The sequence below is a fragment of the Lissotriton vulgaris genome, chromosome 8 (genome assembly GCF_964263255.1).
Source record: "Lissotriton vulgaris chromosome 8, aLisVul1.2, whole genome shotgun sequence".
NCBI lineage: Eukaryota > Metazoa > Chordata > Amphibia > Caudata > Salamandridae > Lissotriton > Lissotriton vulgaris.
The window spans coordinates 829533290-829554793 of record NC_141696.1 but is presented as its reverse complement, the minus strand read 5'-3'; the positions used below and the strand labels follow the sequence as shown (position 1 = coordinate 829554793).

At 41.6% G+C, this 21504-nt stretch overlaps 1 protein-coding gene across 2 annotated transcripts in view; it reads right to left on the bottom strand.

Moving 5' to 3' along the window:
* Positions 1–21504, bottom strand: part of LOC147698063 (lysozyme g-like) — a 171939-nt gene that overhangs the window by 96378 nt on the left and 54057 nt on the right. For both annotated transcript variants that reach the window (XM_086934732.1, XM_086934731.1), the window contains one exon: positions 7242–7340. In XM_086934732.1, the coding sequence (XP_086790858.1) occupies positions 7242–7340 (99 nt within the window). The remainder of the gene's footprint in view (positions 1–7241; positions 7341–21504) is intronic.

Sequence of the window (21504 nt, the reverse complement as noted above, 5' to 3'; positions counted from 1 at the left end):
AGTACAGAGATAGTATGTCACTTCAAACATATGACATATTTTAACAATTCTATTAAATACCCCAAAATATAAAATTCTAAATGTAAAAATTAAATGTCTTAATTTTTAATGAAAATAAAAAAAAACATAAATAATTATTATCAATTAACACAAATAGTATTATCATTAAAATACCACACTATATTACAACAAAAATAACAGCAAACAATTAAAATGTAACAGAAATAAAAAATGATAACACAATTAATATATTAAGTAAATGAAAACTTTCTTTAAATGATTTTTTATTTATTCATGATTACTTAAATAACTTCCCCATTCCTCTACAAATTAAACATACCAAAATGATAACTTAACAAATATAAGTTCACATTTAACATGATTATCAATTAAATATTAATAAAGTAATATATAATTATCAATAAATTATTTTTTAATGAGTTTCCAACCCGCACCTCACATATAATTAATTCAATATTCTGTATAATTATCAATTAAATAATACAAAAATTATTATCAATTAACATTAATTTACTTCCCACCTTGTACCCCTACAAACCCCACCTAAAACATAACTTAAAAAATCCACTAATGACACAATTTACATAATTAACAATTAAATAATTAATAATAATTCGATCTTAATAATAATTCATTATAATTAGATTAATTCCCACCTTATAACCCCACAAAACCCACGGTTCGCTACAACCCAAAAAATTACAATAAACAATTAAATTAAAATTACATTAAAACCAAATAAAAATGTACAAACTATATTAAAACAGTACCAATAATTATACAAACAATTCATAACATATACATTTAAAACATATACTAAAATACATAAAAATTCTTTTAAAACAATATTACCAGCTATATGTTTGTAAATGGTATTAATAGCATGGAAATTTTTAACATCGATATTAACAACGTATATATTTTTGTAAAGGATATTAACATCAGAGGTATTTTTGACATCGATATTACTTATCTTAGGAAATTGATATTCTTGTCAATGATATTTCTGCATCACGATATTTGTGGATCACGATATAAAAAACTCTATATTTCTGCATCTCGATATTTTTTACTCCATATTTTGTCCGCATACCCTGGAAGTAGAGGAAACTGTACTATTGGGAATGGTGCGAACCACCGTACAAACTACAATAAGAAAGAGCAAGGACCAGTGGACTTAATCCTCCATGAAGGTCATTTTGAAAATGTTAGAGGCCCAGGAGACACAAGCACTTTGCTGCATGGGAGCCAGAACCAACTCCAGCAGTGCTGCAACCACAAGATGATGATACATCTGCAGAGACAGCCGAGAGTATTGTGGCAATTTCAGTGTGTGTCCATGCATTGTCCCCAACCTCTTCTGCACAGTACTTGAGTTTGTAGGAACCTCCAAATTACCATTTCCAGCCACTAGGGAAAGAGAAGATTTTCTTTTGCACGTGCAGACAGCCTCTAGGCTAAAGCAGGTAATTCTTATTCCACAACCATCACTTAAGACCTAATGGAACCTACACATAAATGTCAAGATCCCCCAGTTCCAGCTGGTGAACTAGTAATCCAATGAGCATGAAGCAGTTAATTCTTATTCCACAACCATCACTAAAGACCTAATGGAATCTACACATAAATGTCAAGATCCCCCAGTTCCAGCTGGTGAACTAGTCATTCAATGAGCATGAAGCAGGTAATTCTGATTTCGCAACCATCACTAAAGTCCTAAAGGAACCTACACTTAAATGTCAAGATCCCTCAGTTCCAGCTGGTGAACTAGTAATCCAACGAACATCTTTGATCTTTCGGTATTCATTGTGAACTCAACATCGACAACAGAAACAGACTTTTTGAGAAACAGTCTTTTAAAGTTTGATATTCCAGATGGGACAAATATTCGGGTGTTAGTTCAACTCCAATATCATTAGTTTATCTACATTTACTCCACTAAACTGGCTGTAATGAACACTGTCATGTTTGGTATCAAACTTGTTGGAATCATACCCCCACACCATAAACGGTATGTGAGGTATGATTCCATGCACTGTAAAGCTCCTCTGGCAGGCCTTCAGTGCCCCCGGTACCAGTCTTCCAGAACCGGACAGCAAGCTAGGGCTGCTGACGACCAGAGTCAGGTTTCTGTCCTCCTTCTACTGAGCCAAGCTCGAGATGGGGAAGGCAGAACAAAAGATATCCTGTCACAGGGAGGTGTGGCCACCTCCCAGTCAGGGTTTAGTGTATTGGGAGAGGGTGGGGGTACTTGCCAGCGCCACTGAGATTTCTAGAAAGGCACATTTGGTGCCCTCCTTGCATACTCTAGTTCAAACCAGTTCAAGGAGCCGTTGGGTCCTGCTCTGGTGCAAAATTGGACAAAGGACATGGAAGTATCCTCCCCACTGTCCAGCCCCTCTTCTGGGAGGGACCCCTGAATCGTCCCGACCCTTTCCTAGTGGTACTTAAGGGCTTACCTGGGAGTGGGTCCCTAGATTCATTGTGGGATAAGATTCAGATCACATACCACTTCAACTTCAACCGTTGGACACTCTGGATTTCGCTGGACTTCGCTTTGGGAACCGAGACTGGAACGGGGAAGATTCCTGTGTTCCTGGTCTCGTTGTCCTGCTGGTCTTCTGCAATGTTTGTGCCTGTGCTAGATACAGGTTCTTTCCCAGGCCTGTGGACATCCAAGACACCCGAAGGAATCTCCCTTGGAGTGAAGGATTCACTAACCTGTATCTACAGGCACTGCAACACAGCTGAACAGTCTGCTGATCCTGGGCTCTCACAGACTCCGAAAGGCTCAGCAACAGGGGTGGTGGTTCTGCAACAACCTCGAGGCCTGCAATGTTTCATGTCGAGTTTGAGGCCAGTATCCCTCGTCAGAATCACTGGAACAGAACCCCTGTGCACCTTGTCGAGACTATTGCCTAAGCTTGTTGACTCTCTCCTCCAGAGATCTTCCAGCTCCAAGAAGCTCAAACCTCAAGCAACTCCTGCAGCCAAAATGTTTGCCCTCACCGCTTCCTCTGCACCCTGGGGCTTCTTCATTGGTGAGCTGCTTGAGGTCCTCTAGCGACTTCTGTGCCTTTGGCCCATGGGTTCTCTTGATTGTCGTCTTGGGCTTCAGTGGACTCTCATGCGTGATAGGGCCTGCTCTGACATACCTGTTCATGGTGGGTCCCTTGGATCTTGTTTGTATCAACACTGCACCTTTTTTGTTTACTACGTTGCTTGCCGCTGCCAAGGCTTGTTGGTGCCCCTGCCAGACACTGACCCCCTAGCTCTTGACATCCGATATGGGACAGCTCAAGAACAGCTCTTGGTTTTCCACAGTGTCGCCTGGTCTGCACAGCTGCACTTACAAAGGCACTGTCAAACTCTCCTGCTTCTTCGACATCGGTGGGCATTCGTCTTCCGTGCTTCCTGGTCACTGCAGAGTTGCACAGACTGTCCCCTCTACTTGCAGGTTTTTCTCAACTTAAATCCACCTTTGGGTTCCCCTGGACTCCTTCGCCGCCTTCTCCAGCTGCATGTGTTAGTGAGTGTTTGTAATAAAATGCATATTTTATAACTACACTGTGTGATTCTTTTTCACTTAACCTATACCACAAGATTAAGTACTGGTAAAATAAGCTGCTTTGCACTCGTTTCGGACTAAGCCTGAAGGCGGCTACCACTTAAAGAGCATTCTAAGCTTGTCTAAGACCATTAAAATCACCATAAAGGTTGTCTGGATTAGTGCAGGGTGCTACACTTACATAAGTGAGCACCAAATGCTAAGCAAGCCTCTCTCATACTAAGATAATATGAAGCTTATTTGTAGGCTGATGGGGCTATAGAGAGGTGAGATAAAATCATTGTAGCGTCTCTATCCTAAATGAAAGTTCCATACCAGTATTATTTAGATTTTTGTTTTAGATTATAACTCTGGTTGACACTTTCTATTTTGAAATAATTGACGAGATATTTTTCAAAACCTAAGTATTATCAAAAGTATCCACTAGATGGTACTAGAGGCCATACTATATTTGTAAATATACGCAGTAGTGTTTCTGTATCTGGGACAGTGCAATGTGCATACTGGATAAAGAAATTATATTCTAATATTGTATTTTTATATAGCGCTTACTCGCCCTAAGGAGGCGTTGAAGAATTAAAAATATTATATAACTGTCTCCCGCATACGAATGCCTCAAAATAAGCTGACGACTTAAGCACTGAGAGAAATTAGCTGCTTGCTATGGCGCTAACCTTCGAAGTACACTATTTGTACTTTTCCAAACTCTTGATCAGCAACACAATGAGTAATTGATTTAAAAAAAATTGAATAATGCATACTAATAATTTTGAAAATCTGATGAGGCAGCTGAGTTCAACGCAGGAAGGAGCACTCAACTGGCTTGTGTGGTGACTCAGTGTGAGTAAATAGGGTCAGAACATTGATTTTACTATTAGGTCTTCCTGGCATCTGAATTGTAGACGGAATCCTGCCAAATTTGCCACAGAACCTTAAGAAGACCTCTGGATCTGTTAATATATTGTCCCGCAGGCAGAGCCAGCTTTAGGGCAGTGCGACCGGTGCGGGCATACTGGGTGCTGATCTGAGGAGGAGGCACTGACCTGAGGAGGGGAGCGGTGAGTTTAGCATACTGGGTGCTGATCTGAGGGGGAGGCACTGACCTGAGGAGGGGAGCGGTGATTTTATCGATAACCTTATGATTGGAGAGATGTGGGGCACGTTTGCCATTTGGTAGTGAGAGAATCCGAGAGGGCAGTCATGGGGGATGGGGGAGTTGGGGTGCCAAAAATGATTTTCGCACCAGGCGACCCCAGTGTTAAAGCCGGCATTGCCCACAGCAATTCATCTGTTGACCTAGCCGAGCTGCCTTATCTTCTAAATCTGGAGGAATGAAAGGTAGAGGAATATAAAAGAGCTAGGGTAGCAATTTTTCCCAAGATGCGCTTGATATTAAAGTAAGAAGCAAGGTAGATTTATGCCTGACATCATCCACATTGGAATCTGTGCATTTGATATCTGGCTTGCTCATCCCCTAAATCTAGTGCAATCCAGGGTCATATTTACAAGGCCCCTGAGCCACCATAGTGTTACTTTTTTTGACGCTCCAGTGGCGCACAATGCTAAGCAATATTTACAAAGCCACCTTGCATGACGTTTCATGGCCCTTGAAATATGACACACTTTCACACATTACTCTGTGTGAAAGGGGCAGTCCATGGTTGTTGCTATGGGTGTTCCAACTCAACACCCCTGGAGTTTGATGCATTCCTAGATTGACATGGTTTTGTAAACCTGGGAATACATCACATTCTAACACCTCCCTAGGGGAGGCGTTAAAGTGGTGCAATAAGGAGAAATACCTTTATTTCTCCTCGCGTTTTGCTTCCTATGTGTGTTGCATTCTGCAGCACACATAGAAGTAGGAAAACGCCAACAATTATTGTGTTAGTGCAGGAAGAGGTTCCTTCCTGCACAAAAACAATAATCCCTGCATTGCAGGCACCCTTGCACCATGGTGCCTTTATTGGAACTAGGCAGCCAATTGTGCATCAGCTCAAAGGAAAGCAGAGGGATGCGTCATATTGCTGTAAATACAATGCATCCCTGCACTTTCCTTTTTTTATTTTTGATAAAGGTGGTACATAGATGGACACATTTCAACAATTATTACATACATGATAAGAATTTGATAAATATTTGATATATTTACATACATTTTTAATTACATCTTGCGTCATATTGCTGTAAATACAATGCATCCCTGCACTTTCCTTTTTTTTATTTTTGATAAAGGTGGTACATAGATGGACAAATTTCAACAATTATTACATACATGATAAGAATTTGATAAATATTTTATATATTTACATACATTTTTAATTACATCTTGCGTCATATTGCTGTAAATACAATGCATCCCTGCACTTTCCTAATGAGGCAGCTTGCCACAGCAAGATGGCTTGCAGCACCATGCCATTTTCTAGTAAATATGCTCCAAGGTTTCGTAAACCTGGGATGGCATCAGATTCTAACCCCTCCCCAGAGGAGGCGTTAAAGTGGCGCAAATAGGAGAAATACTTTTATTTCTCCTCCATTTTTGCCTTTTCAACGTGTGTTGCATCTGCAGCACACATAGGGAGGAAAATGCCATTAATGATTGTTTTTGGGCAGGAAGGTGTCACTTCCTGCACAAAAACAATCATCCTTGCAAGCAGGCACCCTTGCAAATGGTGCAAGGGTGCCTGCGTTGGCGCTAGGTAGCCAATTGTGCGGCAGAGCAGAGCAGAGGAAAGCACAGGGATCTGTCGTATTTCTGTAAATACAACAGCCACGGCCCGTGGAGGGAGTTTCGTGGGGCGGAGAGGCAGAGCAGGGGAGGGGCAGGGTGGGGGTTGCTAAAAACTGGAGTATGGATAATTGAAGGTAAGTAAACAATTTAATCAATAAAACTAATTTCGTAGCGCACCCTGCATTGCATTTTGCGATGCAGGGTGCGCTACGAAATTCGTTTTATTAATTAAATTGTTTACTTACCTTCAATTGTCCATACTCCAGTTTTTAGCACCCCCACCATGCCCCTCCCCTGCCCGCCTCTGCGCCCCACCGAAACTCCCTCCACGGGCCGTGGCTGAAATACGATGCATCCCTGCTATTTCCTAATGACGCAGCCCGGCACACCAAGATAGCTTGCAGCACTGCGCCATTTTCTAGTAAATATGCCCTCCAATGCACACTCTGTACGTAAGATACTCTTTCAGAATGCACAAAGTGATGCACGGACATGTTTAAATCATCCTGAAACACTATGGGGTAAATTTATTTAAACGTCACGTGATGCAGACCAGCAACCAAAGTTGCTGTGTTGTGTAAAAGAAAGACCTCATGACAGCATCATATCTACAGAAGGCTAAGATGGGATGTGTGCCTCACCTGGTGGCAAACACTCCTAGCAGTCAGGCCTTAACGTAGGAACGCTGTCCTACCAGGCAAACATGCCTTGGGAGCATGATTTCATGGGAGGTCCACTGCTGCACTGAAGGGGCCAGTATTTGTGAATTCTGTGCTAAACGCTTTCTTTCCACATAGTAGCACAGTATTGACATCTTCATTAGGTAGCCCTGTGAATCATCTATCATATAAATGTAATGTATCACTAATTTGTGCCATCGCATAAACATTAAGTAAAAAGAATTTCAGAAGTTATGCTTACCGCAATAGCCTAACAGATCACCCGAAGCAGTTCGGCAGGAAGCACCAGTGGTGTCAATTGCTCCAATGTTTCCATAGCATCCACAGGCACTCAACGGATCTGGAAATTACAAATCGAGATTCTTTGAGAACTGGGCAAACTAAAATGTTAATATTTCACTGAAAGGCACCTGGATTGTTCAATCTCTTGGTCTGAATCACATAGATAGCGCTTTTGAACTTTCATGTGAAATGATAAATGTAATAATACAGTCAATGGACAGGCTTGACGCAAGAGGGCAGTGTTTGACGCAGTCTATGCAAAAGATAAACAGGGGCGGCTCCTCCGTTGGAGCAGAGGAGCGTCGCGCCCCTCAAATGCCACCAAGATGAAAACTAAAATTGTAATTTATTACCATTTTATTTTTCATCTACTCGACCCGCACAGAGTATTAGGACATGGCGGGGCCTTTTGAGTGACAAGGGAAGATGGGTGGGCTGTCTATGCTCTGTTTAAAGTTTGCATGTCTTCAAATGCTGTTCACTCTCATTCAGTGCTTAATTTGAGCCTGTGTTTTCCGGTGCTCAGCACCGGCACTTAATTTTCAGCACCAGCCCTTATGTCAGCTTGCAACATGGTGTTGCTGTTTGTGTAATATGGAGGTGAGTACAACAACAGTTATTTATTATTTCAATATACGCTAACAAGCATTGCAATGCAATAGGTCTTACGTTTGTGAGAGTTAGAACTATTGGCGTTGTAAATGACAATGTCTTTTACAGATCTGTTTTGGTTTAGAGTAGAGTGGATGTATGTGGTGTAGTGTGGAGTGGAAGTATGTGGGTTTGGATTGGAATCGTTAGTTGTGGAATGGTGTGGGGTAGATTAGTGTAGTCGAATTATGTGGAATGGTGTGCAGTGAAAATATGTGGATAGTAATTTTGTGGCATTAAGTACAGTGGAATTATGCGGAGTGGGATTGTGTGTCAGTGGAATTATGTGGATGGTAGTTTGTGTTGTGGAGTGATATGCCGTGTGCTGTTGAATATTGTGGCATATGTGGAATTCTGTGGTGTGGATTGGATGTATGTGGTGGGTTGTGCAATTGTGCTGAGTTGAATTATGTGGTTTGTTGTTGAATTATGTGGTGTGAAATGGAAACATGTAGAGTTGAATTGTGTGGCATGGAAGTGTGTGGCATTGAGGGATAGTATACTGAGTGCAATTATATGGCCTGGTTGCAAAGGTTGTTTTAGAGCTGTTCCATGTCTGATGTGAGGAAATCGTTTTCCAATGTTTTTTTTCCTTTGAATGATTGTTTTTTATAAATGTGGTGCTAAAAATACTATCAGCAAGCCCCACATTTTTATAAAAAAGCATGACTGAATGTTCCTTTCCTGCACCGTGTCAATGAAAGAGGTATTTCTTTTGGCTGGGTTCCTAAATCTGTCAAAGGCCAGATTATCAGCCACATCGCTGAATGATTCAACAGGTGGAGGACGGGTAAGAATGTATTTGCTTGTCCTGCTCTGTCTTAAATCAGCCAATGCAGGGCAAAGCAGGGGTTCTCCATGCTTATGGTGAGATAAGGCTTGGCCAAGGTCTGGGTTACTCCAAGGCACAGTTCTTCAAACTGTGGGGTGCGCCCCCCTGGGGTGGCGTGGATGGGTTCCCAGGGGGGCGCAAAGGCCTCTGCCAGCACATGTAAATGTAGACGGAAGTGCAGCTATGTTTATTTGCTGCATTTCCAGGCGGTCTTCATTTACTCTGAAGGCCTCAGAGTGCCCCTGGGCCAGAGGTCAGTGGGTGTGCTGCTGGGGACTCGGCTGGGCAGTGTCTGGAGTCTTATTAAGACTCCAGCACAGCCGAGTTTTTCACAGGTCTTTAAAGACCATTTGCATACATTTGGAAATTGGTTACCTAAGCTTAGTTTTTTTTTCTTTTTCCAGTACCCCCTGGGCCCCGACTCTGCCTATTCCTTACATTTGCATTTTAAACTTACTGCTGTAGTGTGAAGATGCATTTCATGAAAAGGAATACAAAAAAGGGTTGCCAATAGAAAAAAATGCCAGCCATATATGTTTAAAGAGCCTGCAAAGACCTTGCTTTGACACTAAATATGGTCTTAAATAAAATATTCATTTGTAATGTGACATTCTGTCTGTTCCTTTTATTTTCAGTCATGAATCATTCAGGCAGCCCTAGAACACATTAAAAAGTACTTTATATTGGCTTTTCGAAGTACGCACAGATTAGTGCTGAAAATAGGGCTTTAGGTGACTGTTTATTTTTGTGCCGTCTGCAATATCAAAATAATGAGCTGGCAACCCTAATCATAAGACTGGAAGTTTGTTGCAGGATCAGCACATTACTTATTTCCTTCACCCTCGATTCCCTGATTAATTCCATAATAACAATAGTTTAACTTATATCTGAAACCCTGCACCCGCCCATAACATGCTGATTAAATTCAAGTGTCTGGGAATTCATCCTGCATTCAGACAGCTCGGTCCTCATTCTCACCCTTCACTTTCACGCTCACCCTGAACTTACAGCGCATAGTTATGGTTTTCCCGCATTTGCCACATAATCCATTGTCTGCTGCATAATTTGCAGATTAAAAAATGCAGCAACACATGTTACCTCACAGTGGAAGGCCCTTTCTAAAGGTTGACTAGTCACCTTTCTGTTGCGTATTGCTATATGTGGGTGTTAATGTGGTACTTATGAGGGGTAATAAAGGCCAGGACAATGTTAAGAAGTGTAAAAATAGCAAAATAGTGCAGTAATGCTATCACAAAATATGCAGCATAATTCGCCTTTGCTTGCTGCAGAATTTAGTCAACCATGCTGCATATTTTGGCCTTCTCTAGCCGCATAATTCCAATGGCCCTGTTTATAGTGCTAAGAAGTCCCAGCCTGTGGCAGAAAGCACTGTGAGTATGTAAGTCATTATTTTAAAACAGTATTTACATACTCTAAGCTAGACTGCTGCAAAATGATGCAGTGATTGAGATAAAACAAGTTCTTACAAAATATGCTTTTTAGTAGTAAGTAATCAAACTGTATCTAATGCAGACATTTTTGTAAGTGTCTCCACTATTCCAGATCCCAGCTGATAACTCTGTTACATTACATCTTAAAAAGAATAGATATTTGTCACCATAAAGCTTTAAGCGGATCCACTGGAATTATTCAGCAGAAGAGAACACAATTATGCGACAGGTTTGACTAAATTATCCAGCAAGAAAAGGTAAATTTGCAAAGGGCCTTCCACTGCTCCAGAACACTTTGTCACGCTTTAAGTAACTTTTGTTCCGTTTGAGCTAGAATCAAGTTTTTTGTCATTGAAATCTGTGAAAAGCGCTGCTGCTGCAGAAACACATAATTCCAGTGGCTCTGGCTTTAAGTGACTCAATCAATTAATGGCTGGTAAGAAGGCCGCTTTCTTTTTTAACTTTCTGCACTACCACCACCCACTTCAATTTCAGGCACAGGCATGTCAACGTCAGTATTACCATTCAGGGGAAGTTTTTTGTGTGAAAGCCCAGTCCATGGGGTGGCTGGTAGAAGGCCTGCAGGGTTGCATTCAGATGCAGAGCCCTAATCCTCTCGATCCTTGGCGCCTCACAGAAATGGTCTAGGAGACAGAGGAAAGGATCGACATTCATAGATATTGTCAAAGAGAAGGCCCAGAATAGGGAGCACTCTATGCAAATGTTTACAAATGGCCAGAGACCGCTTCTTTAGAGAGATACCCCAAAGAAGGGGACAATTAAGTTTTTTGTTTTTTTAAAGGGACATTATTGAAGCTGGTACTGCTGCCAAGTGTGTAAGTGGCCACTGCTGGTTATCATAAAGGAGTAGATGCAGATGCAGAAGGACTTGGGCCCAGGAATTTGTGGGGCCCACTGCATCACAATTATGACTGTCTACCTTTAAAAAAAGGGGCATCCGAGCGTATTGTCCTTTCAAGCATAGGATAGAGATGATGAACCATCATGGTGGGGAACAGGTAAAAGAGGCAGAGGAGGTAGCCTGCTACTCAGGACTGCAGTTATCATTAGTGCAGCAAGTATAGTTGCATTGGGGCCAAAGAGTGTGAGGGGCTCACAGCACCCCAATTATGGGGAGCAGTTTGTTTGGGATATCTGTTTTTGTTTGATGCATTTGCTGTTTTATAAGTTTCATATTTGGTGTGGTTCATAAGATATAGAAAAAGTATTCCTGAAATCATCTCATAAGCCCCGCTCCCTGCACGCAGCCATGTCCATCCCGCTCCCCCAATCCTTGCCATAAAGTTTTGGAGGGGGGCCCGACCTCAAAACATTTTGCTTAGGGGGGGCTCAGAGTAAAAAAAGTTTGAAGACCTCTGCTCCAAGGTAACGCCCTTTGAGGACTTCACAGTGCTGTTGTTGACATAATGTGTCACTCCATTAGCAATGCTTCTGCAGTAGATGTACTTTCCTGCAACCAGGAATACAAGCACTTGAATTAATTACCAGTCCACTAAAGTGAACGTCGGTGCTTAACCCTGGCATATGCACCAACACCATGCTGTCAAGCATTTCTTCTGACTTTTTTCAGTGAATTTGCAATTTCAAACTAAGCACTTAATCCAAATAATGAATATGTCATTTAAAACAGAATATCAAGATTTAACAAAATGCCCATATCCCTGGGTTAGTAAGGTCTAAAAGGTTGGTGAAGCTTTCCTGAAATGCAACTGTCTGACAAAGCCCTGCGGCCTTCCAGTCGTCCTGGTGAGTTGATTTTCTGCCCCTGGCACGCAAGCCATCTTTTTCTTAACCTAAGAGCATATACACATCAGATAACTCCAGAATAAAATGTTTTAACACCTTCTCTTCTGGTGCCTTGACCTCTCCAATGCCCTACACCAACCCTGTGCTTTCAGACAAATTTAGGGTGGGGCAAAGACCTTCACACATCAAAATAGCAAAAGCAATCGACCACAATTGAGAGTTATTTGTGTATTCAAGCTTGACATAGTGGCACGGGAAGATAGTTTTAGGAGTGCAAAACTGCTTTAGAATTTAAAAAGGTTTTTTTTGACTGATGGGAGTGCAGTGAGCAATCACCGCAGGAATGCCATGCAAGTTGGTGAACAACCAGAAACATAACCTTTATGGACATTCACAAAGTACTTTTCAAAAGACAAAGTGTTTATCTTTTTTTCCAGGGCACAAAAGGGAAGGTGAAATCCTGAACATGTGAGGAAGTTAAGTGATGGGATTACTCCAAAGAAAGAAAATCTCTACAGAAAAATATATGTATATATATTTTGCACTTTTTATTCCTTGTGTAAAATTCACGTGTGTGTATATTTTGGTACCTAAAACGAAACTGGGAAAAAAAATCTGAATTTAGCCTGGAAAGCTGCAATAGGTTCTGCGAAAACAGGTAAAGTTGTGAGCAAGCCATAAATTGTAGCTCTGCACTCAAGCCAGGAGGTAAATCCAAGTATTCCAATAGAGGCCTTTCTCAGAATCCTATTCTTACGAATGACCAGGTGAGCAAGCAGTTTCAAAGAACAGGGCTTCTCTGGAAAACGCTAGGTTGGGTGGGGGGCACTAACAATTAAGCAATATAAAAGCACAGAGGAGTGTTTACAAAGAGTGCATCTGCGAATTATTAACTCCTTCCATGCTCATGACGAGCTGAGCTCGTCATGAGCCACGGCGCTCCGGTGCTCATGACGAGCTCAGCTCGTCATGAGCCGTGGAACGCTCGCATGCGGGGATAATTCCCCTACTGTGCTGAGCGTTCCACGGGAACGGGTGTGGTCATGACGAGCTGAGCTCGTCATGAGCACCGGAGCGCCGTGCCTGAGCATGCGGGCGCTGTGCGCGCCCTCCTCCCCCCCAGCAGAGCGGGAAAATATCCCCCGCAGCGAAGGGGTTAAGGTGATTGAGGCCAATAAATTCCTTGTCAGAGCAAAACAAAGAATTTGTTAGAAAACAGTAAAAAAAAAAAGCCGTCTGAATTCCAAGTACGAAGGGAGTTGAGGAGGGAAGCAAATATAACTAAAAAAGAGCTACACTACCCTCCAGCTGTCACTTAGTGAATGGCTGAAGGTGATAAAACTCACTTTGTGTGCATTTTTACATGACCACCAGTAGCAATACACAGGGACACATTCATCTTTGGTATGCACGGGGAGATTAAGTGATTTGCCCGGCATCGCAGTTCAACACCAGGACTCAAACCAGGTCTCCTGCTCCAAAGTCGGCAGCTCAGGCCATTAAGAAACATCCTCTCTACACTATGATAGGAGTACATTACAATTTTTTTCATTCTCCATCGGGCCTACCTTCGCCCTCAAAAATGAATAAATATTGTAATGTGAATTTGGCAATGTGCCCGCGCTGTAACACAGTGGGAGCAGATTTTTGTCACATGATGTGGAGTTGTCCTCAACTTGGAACATATTGGGAGAGGGTGGTAACACTTTTGCATGATGTCACGGATAGGGACATAGAATTCACTATAGGCCTTTGTTTAGCTACACTGGTTCCCCCACACCTCTAGGAATAAGGGAACAAGTTAGTTTATACATTTAGGGCTTTTGTTGGCGAAGAGGGAGATTACAGGCCACTGGAAGGTCAAGAAGGGCCCTAGTTTTCAGAGATGGTGCACTGAGTTTATTAAATGGACGGAATGTGAGAGGTCCACGAGATTACAGTTGACAGCCTGCATTAAAAGTGACAGGGCGTTAGAGATGGCAAGGGCTTCGGAGGCACTAGTCCAATTATTGAAAATCCCGGATACCGACACCGATAAGGAGTCAGGCGCAAGCATTAGAGGCGCCACCCTGAGGGGATACACCTCCCTAGGGGGATGACTACACTGGTTTCTCATATGGGAACTACCTCTGACAGCAGAGAATTGCATCCTTGTTTGCTGTTTTGCATTAATTCACTATTGACACAGCTGTGACTTGTTGTCACCTTTGATCACATATAGTTGTTAAGCCAATGGGGAGGGGGAGGGATAAGAGGGAGGGACTGGGGGTTGCATTTTGTGCTGTTATATTTATGGCGAGAGGATGGATATTGTTATATGACACTGGCAGGCCTGGTTATTGCAAAGGAACTCCATTTGTTATTACGGTGATTCATCTTCGGCAAACTCCTATGGCGTGTAATTTCTTCTGCTGCACAGGCTTGTCAGTTATGTGAGATATTCCTCAGTTATACTTCAATGTCATAGCCTGCTACTGTAAATGTAACTGTACTTTGATTTCGAAGTACAGTTACTTTGATTAAAGTAAGAGCAGGATAATGCTCTCAACGTAGCATTCTTCCGCCCCTCCGCTTTTGAGACGGATCTACACGTCGCGACCCTGCTACGTTGCTACATTGAGAGCATTATCCTGCTCTTACTTTAAATTCTAAAGTTTACCCACTCGGAGGAGGACATCAAAAGGATCGATGTTTCTGCAATGAATAAGCATCGTAATTAGAGTATGCTGATGTATAGACAACACAGCGCTACTTTTTAAGGAATTTCAATATTTAAACTTATCGGTACTTGTGGATATCATCACATTCCTGATTTTACCGTTCACTCTGTTCTTTATATATCATGATTATATCCATTGCGGCCATTGTTCTGCCGAACCTGCAGGATCTAATTGTGTGTTTTCCTGTATACAAGTCCTATAACTCTTCATAAACTATATCACTGTGTAACTCCTGAAGAAGGCGTTGTCCACGCCGAAACGCGCATTGAGTTTTTACTCGCCACAGTGTTGTTCCTTTCTGATACCAATGATATTAATTTGTAGGAATGTTCTTTACATGATGATGTAATAAATGTATGAATTGTATGTTTTTTAACTAATTTTTATTATCATAAGGTAATGGTTATACCAGTTACTTGTATGATTTTTATCTTTGTTCATTAAAATCATGATTATTTGTATTTAAAATTTCCATGCATGATTTTTTTTTGCTGTCACTTTATATTACTTGTTTGCCTATTTGTTGACTGCCTAGGGTTTTTTCTCACACCCACTTAAAGCCCTGAACATAATATATTGTGGCTGTTTATCTGTGGCCGGGACAATGGGAGTGAAGGGGGAGACGGCACGGACAACGGGAGTGCGGGCGGGGGGAGGGGGTGAAAAGTCATGGACAACAGGAGGGAGGGGGGAGTAGAGCAGGCAGTAGGAGAAATAGTGCTCACAGTCTAAATACCATGTACCATGTAATACTCGAAATAAAGGGGCAAGTAGCCATGGGAGGATACAAATGACGACATGGCCATAATGAGTAGGCACGAACAAGCCAATAAACGAATCGGAAGGCAGCATTTACGCAGGACAAAGACACAAGCAACTGAAAAATATAGTTGGGGGAGTGGGCGGACCTTCCCTCACGTACTGAATTACAGCAGATCTTCACTAGAACAGCGCTTGACCTAAAAAGGACAAACACATGGCTCCCAAGTCAATCTTATTGCTTTGGGGGCCTCAAATAGTCACATCTGTAGGAGTGAGATGGTTAATAGTTGTGTTGTTACTGGTAGTGGCTGCACTGTCTTGGGTAATGGGTGGTGAAAGCTGCAGTGGCCTCCTGAAAAGGGCCCTGGCACTTATTTATTTTTTTACAAATTAAGCTGCTCTTATTCTGGTTAGGTCCAGCCTCAGTCACCACTTTGTCTGCTTTCTACAGTGCATGACACAGTTTGGCCCTACAATCCGTGGAACCTAGGACACATTGAGAAACATAAACATAACAGTAGGAAATTCCTACCTGGCTATTATCACCAAAGACATGTTTTGCAAGTGGGAGGGCCTGACCTCCAACATATCCTCCATATAATAAATCGCTACTATATAAAAAAACACAATTGAAAATGACTGCTACCCATAGGGGTCAAGGCTGGGCCAGGTCAGATAAGCTCCTCTAATCAATTGTACTGGTGTTTCAACTTGAGATTATTACATCATTCATATGGGCACCTCCAGTTCCCTGAAGATCCCTATGATCTGTAGAGTTCCCCAAGGTTCCATCTCGTCCCCCATTACTTTAAACCACTGCATGGAGCCCCTTGGAGCTCTACACACTGATAACAGCATCAGAATTCACCAGTGCACCAACAACACACAATTATATTTTAAAGATTCCTCTTCGCCAGACATCCAATGACTCAAATACTCCTTAATGCCTCGATGTGTAGCACATATCTGAAGTTTAAGTTCACCGAAACAGAATTGCTGCTAATCGCGTAGAACAGCTGCAAGAACTAATTGAAACCTAACTCAATGACATGAACCTGAATGTATTCCAGCCCCAACTTTCACCCATTGTCAAGTCACTCACATTCACTCTGGGCACTGATTTGCTCTTCAAGGAAACTATCACCAATAAAATTAAGAAGGCCTGTTATCAGCTCTCTCTATTAAAAAAAAGTAAACCTATTCCTGCCAAAAAGCGATTCAGAACTGTAATTAAGGCCCTCTTACGCTTGCATCTGAATGGTGGCAATGCCGTATTCCATGGCCTGTCCTACTCCATAGCCTCCCACATCGCACACTGGCCCCTCTTAAGGGCATCATATACACTGCGATCCATGGTCAAAAGTTATATGAAGTATGACCATCTCCCAGGGGCTAACCCTTAAATTGACTTTCTTTGCCTTTGAGACTGTACCGTGCCTCACTGCCTTTTGGCTAAGCTGGCACTACACAAAAACCATTTACATTCATACAAACATATTGTTGAGCCTTAAAAATCCCCTCAGACCCCTTATGGTGTGTTTTTACAAACATATGTACACATGAAAAATAGACCCATATCCACAAATCCAACAGCATTTTTGGCTTTGCTTCAACCGCGTGTCCAAAGTATAAAGGGGACCACCAACTAAGAAATGTGGGCCCCTTTGTTAGTCGATGCAATACCCTTGATAGCATAAATAACAAAAGTAATTTGCTCTACGGAGGATCTGTGCCCAGGTGGCCCCTTCCCCTTTTCTACATATATTTCTTGAAGATATCCAAGTCCGTATTTTCCATTGATTTTTTTTCCGTCAATTTTCTATGGCAGTTGCATTTGAAGAGATTCTACTTTGAAAAATTATCGCAGTAAATTACTGTGTAATCTATTCTCTGCTCGTGCAGCTGGGGTTATATATGCTATTGATATTTGATTTGATTTTGAATCCATTTATGATGCTTAACGCACCCAATGACCACTAGGGCCACTAAGAGCATTATGCGATATCCTACTCTGAGCTGACTTCATACAATGCCAGGAGTTAAATGCCCCAAACTTTCACATCATTCAGTGACTGGCTGGCAGGATAAATGAGAATGTGAAAGAAAGAGCCTCACACCATTGCCTCAACAGAAGAGATTGGTTTATTTATTTTATTTTTGCCTACTACTGCTAGATCTAAGAGACTAGTTGAGCGCTGAACATGAATATTTCAAGTTCATATCACTACAAATTGTGAAGGGTTTGGGCATTTGCAGTCATCACTCACCCTATAAGAGGCCCATGAAGGATCAACATAAGGTTGTTTAGTTATACAGAACAAGAGTTACAAGAGGAGCGGATATGAAAAGTATTAGAGGTTAGTACTTTAGGCTTACCTCTGTGGTAGATAATCACATATGCAGATAGTGTTATTGAAACAAATAAGATATAGTTATCAACAAGACATGGTGGTGCATCGATACGTTATGTAAGTCATTGGATAATCGTGCCGATTAGTGCTATGAGTGTTTTAGAAGCCAGTATCCTCTGTAGAAAGACCATGGTCTGTGCCTTCTAAATTGAAGACTTTGGCAGATGAGACAAAATAAGGCTAAACACTTGTTGACATCAGGTTAGGAGTTTCATTAGGCTACATCTACCTTGTCCTGCAGATAACCTAAATCAGTGCATATCTTAGCTTGGAGATGATGTGAAAGCACGCGAGTGCGATTGGCCGGATTTGAAAGCTTCAAGGGAAGACAAAGAAGCCGGAGAGATTCCCACTGTTCACACAGAGACAGCATAGATTATTATTTGCTCAATGATTGTGAATATCATGGATTGTGGCACCACAGGTGGAGCAAACATGATCTTCAAATCTCCTCCTCCTGACAACATGATTTGCTCAACTAGCTTAATAGAATGAACTGTGATGTAATACGATATTTCAGTAGAAAATTAAGTTGTGCAAAGAGGGTTTCTAATCAAAATGTACAAATCCTCTATCTGTCTGAGATCATTCTTATGCTAAAGAACTCTATGTAACAGAAACGACGGAGCTGATCTATTATGCGGATATATTTATTAAGAAACTGGCATCGTAATGCTACCAATGTATCACTCATCTATCAATCCTAGGGAAGATTATTAAGAAAGTCTTTTCAAACTAGATTCACAAAAAGAATAATAGTGACACCTCTCTGCAAGCAATCAGTCCTGATCCTGACTGCAGTTGATCAGTGCTAGTCACTATCCATGTGGCTGATGATGCTCCTCAGACCTCTGACAATGACGAGCCATGCCCTTTTCTTTTCCATCTCTGCAGATTTCAACATTGTTGATCAATCAGCCCTTTTCAATACCTACCCAGTCAGAATGACTGATGATAGAATCGCCCTGTAGTGGTTCTTATCTTATCTGGGGAACACAGCACAGCTACTCCAGATGAGCTCTGAAAGTCAGTCTCAAAGGCATATGTCATCCTGTGGTATCCCCTAAATCTCCATCTTGTCAGCAGCGATCTTCAACCTGTATGTGGTCCACATGAGAGTCCTTCTAGCTGGCATGGCCATTATTATTGACCAGTGTGTAAATCATATCTAGCTGTACTTTAAACTTGCAGCATTGGCTGCATGCAACAAGATATGCACGAATGGCTTTCAAAGATGAATCTGGACAGGTATAGCCCATGGTTCAACAACAGCGAGAGTGCTTTGACTTTTACATAGACACCCACCTCAGCTTCAAGACCCACATTTGTTAGTCTGAAAGTAGGGTGCTTGACTCAGAGAAGCCAGATAAGTTAATAACAAAAAACTCTTTCAATTATTTTTGCTGAGAAGGGTCAAATGGAGATTGTATGACAGCTGCTGTCTGAGTATGGTGGAATGGGGTTCTTCTTGACGACCAATCTGATGTAGGAGATCTTGGGTAGGTACATGGTAGTTAGAAAATTGTTGGTGATAGTTCTTGGAGTGCTACATTTGCGGAGAACATTATTTCCTTGGTGAATGAGAAGGATAAGGGTCTGATGATGAGCTGGATGGGTCACTTACTTTGACCAATTTCAAAAATTGAGTCAGAGAGTTGTTTGAAGAGTGCCATGGCCAGATTTTCACAGTCCAATTAATTGTGGTGACAGCAGTATGGTTGCTGGTTTCTTATTCCTGAAGTGAAACTGTAAAATCTTTGCTGTTGAGACAAGGTGGTCTGCAGTGGCATCACAGGCTGCTGAGGAAGGAGGGTTATTTGTGGTTGTGCATTTTGAGTTGCAGAATTCTATGAAGATACTATGTAATTCCGGGGGGGGGGGCATTTCACATTGGAGATCAGCTAGGAGTTGTGAAGTCATTTAAACTTTTTGATATAAATCCTCCTTAATGTGTGCTCTGACATTTTGGTTGTATATATACTTTTTCTACCAGCATTACAGCATGCACATTTCTGTTTTCATCATCTTAAGCTTTTTGTTGAGCCTTGGGGTCAATCGGTTAACAATTAGGTAAGAGTGACATTTTAAGCAATATGTGTCTGTCACAGGTTTTGAAAGATTTGTGGTAAAGCTACTACAATTCTGTTACTGGTCTGGATTGTAAAATGCCAGAGAGATTAGAGTTAAGCATTGTGGGTTTGAGTTTGTTCCAATCTCTGTAGATACTCTTGTTGGTCACTGTTGCAGTAGTTGTTGTTGTCATGTGGAGGTTGACAATGAAGAAAAAGAGGTGGTGATTGCTCCAAATAACAGAGGTTTCCTGTGTACTGTGATGAATTCAAGCATCAGAAATATTGTGTTCTATGAGTGTGCAGCAGAGTGTACAGATGTAGAGGCAACCTGGGATAATCTGACAACTCCTAGGTTCATCATGAGTATTTCTAGTTGTGTAAAGTTTGGTTCGTCAACCCAGATGTTCTGGTCTAAGTATGTTGTGATTTACGACCATGTTAGAGATGGCACCTAGGAAACGCCTATGAGTGATGGGTTGAGGCCTGTGTATCAGAAGGAACAAGCATGAGAAAACAGGTGATTGGCGAGCACACAAGAAGTGATTTATATTCAGTCCTGATGAATTCTTGAAAGCTTGTGGTCTGTAAGGGGATCCTGGAAATGACCAAAGAAGCATTATGTCCTAATGTGGTTTCATTGATGAACAGGAAGTCCGGCTTTAATTCAGAATTCAGGTTGTAGATGTTGAGAGCAATGTTCAAGAGGTTCTTGTCCATTGATTACGTGTTCCTAGGTGGAGGCACCTGAGATAGTGAAGTGAAAAACATTAGATGATCATTTAGTGTGAAAAGATAAAAGTTGGAGAGAGGAATCAAGAGAAAGGAAGAAATGGAGCTCTGTTAAAATCACAAGGTCTGTCTCCTGCTCCAAGAAGTCGAGCAGTGCCTTGACAGGGCTACGGGGCTTAGTGGAGGATGTGGGGTACATTCGGTTAGTGAGGAAAGAGAGACAAGAGGAATTAAAAAGAGTGAGATATAAGGTTTCTAAAATGGAGTGAGGAGAAAGAGAAGTTTGGGATGCGAGTGGCTAAGAGAATGTGTGATTTATGTGGCAGTCTCAACAAGATTCATTAGATCCATGTAGAAATGATAAATGAATATATAACTAAACCTGATTTCCTCAAACAGAATATGTGTTATGGAATAAACGTTTGTGTTCAATACATTTTAACCAGTTTCAGTTCAATCATTGACAAACTTTTTAAACTCTATGCCTCCCTCTTGGTCTCTGGACAATATCTGTTCAATTAGATGGATAAAGTAGTTGACCATCTTAACTTTTGAAAAACATGTTATTATGATCTGTTTTCCTAAATTTCAAGCTTATGTTCACCATCATGCTTCGGCGAACGTGCAATATATTTTGATATTTGATATTTATGGGCATTTGTAAAGCGCAAGCGTTCGCTCCCAAGGGAGCATCATGGCGCTGGGCGAGTTACGGAGGAATAACTGAAAAAAAAAAAAAAAGTGTGGTGAATGAAAGATAAAACTAAATGGCAGACAGGACAGAGGAGTCTGGTAGTTTGTAGACCCATGTCTATATATATATATAT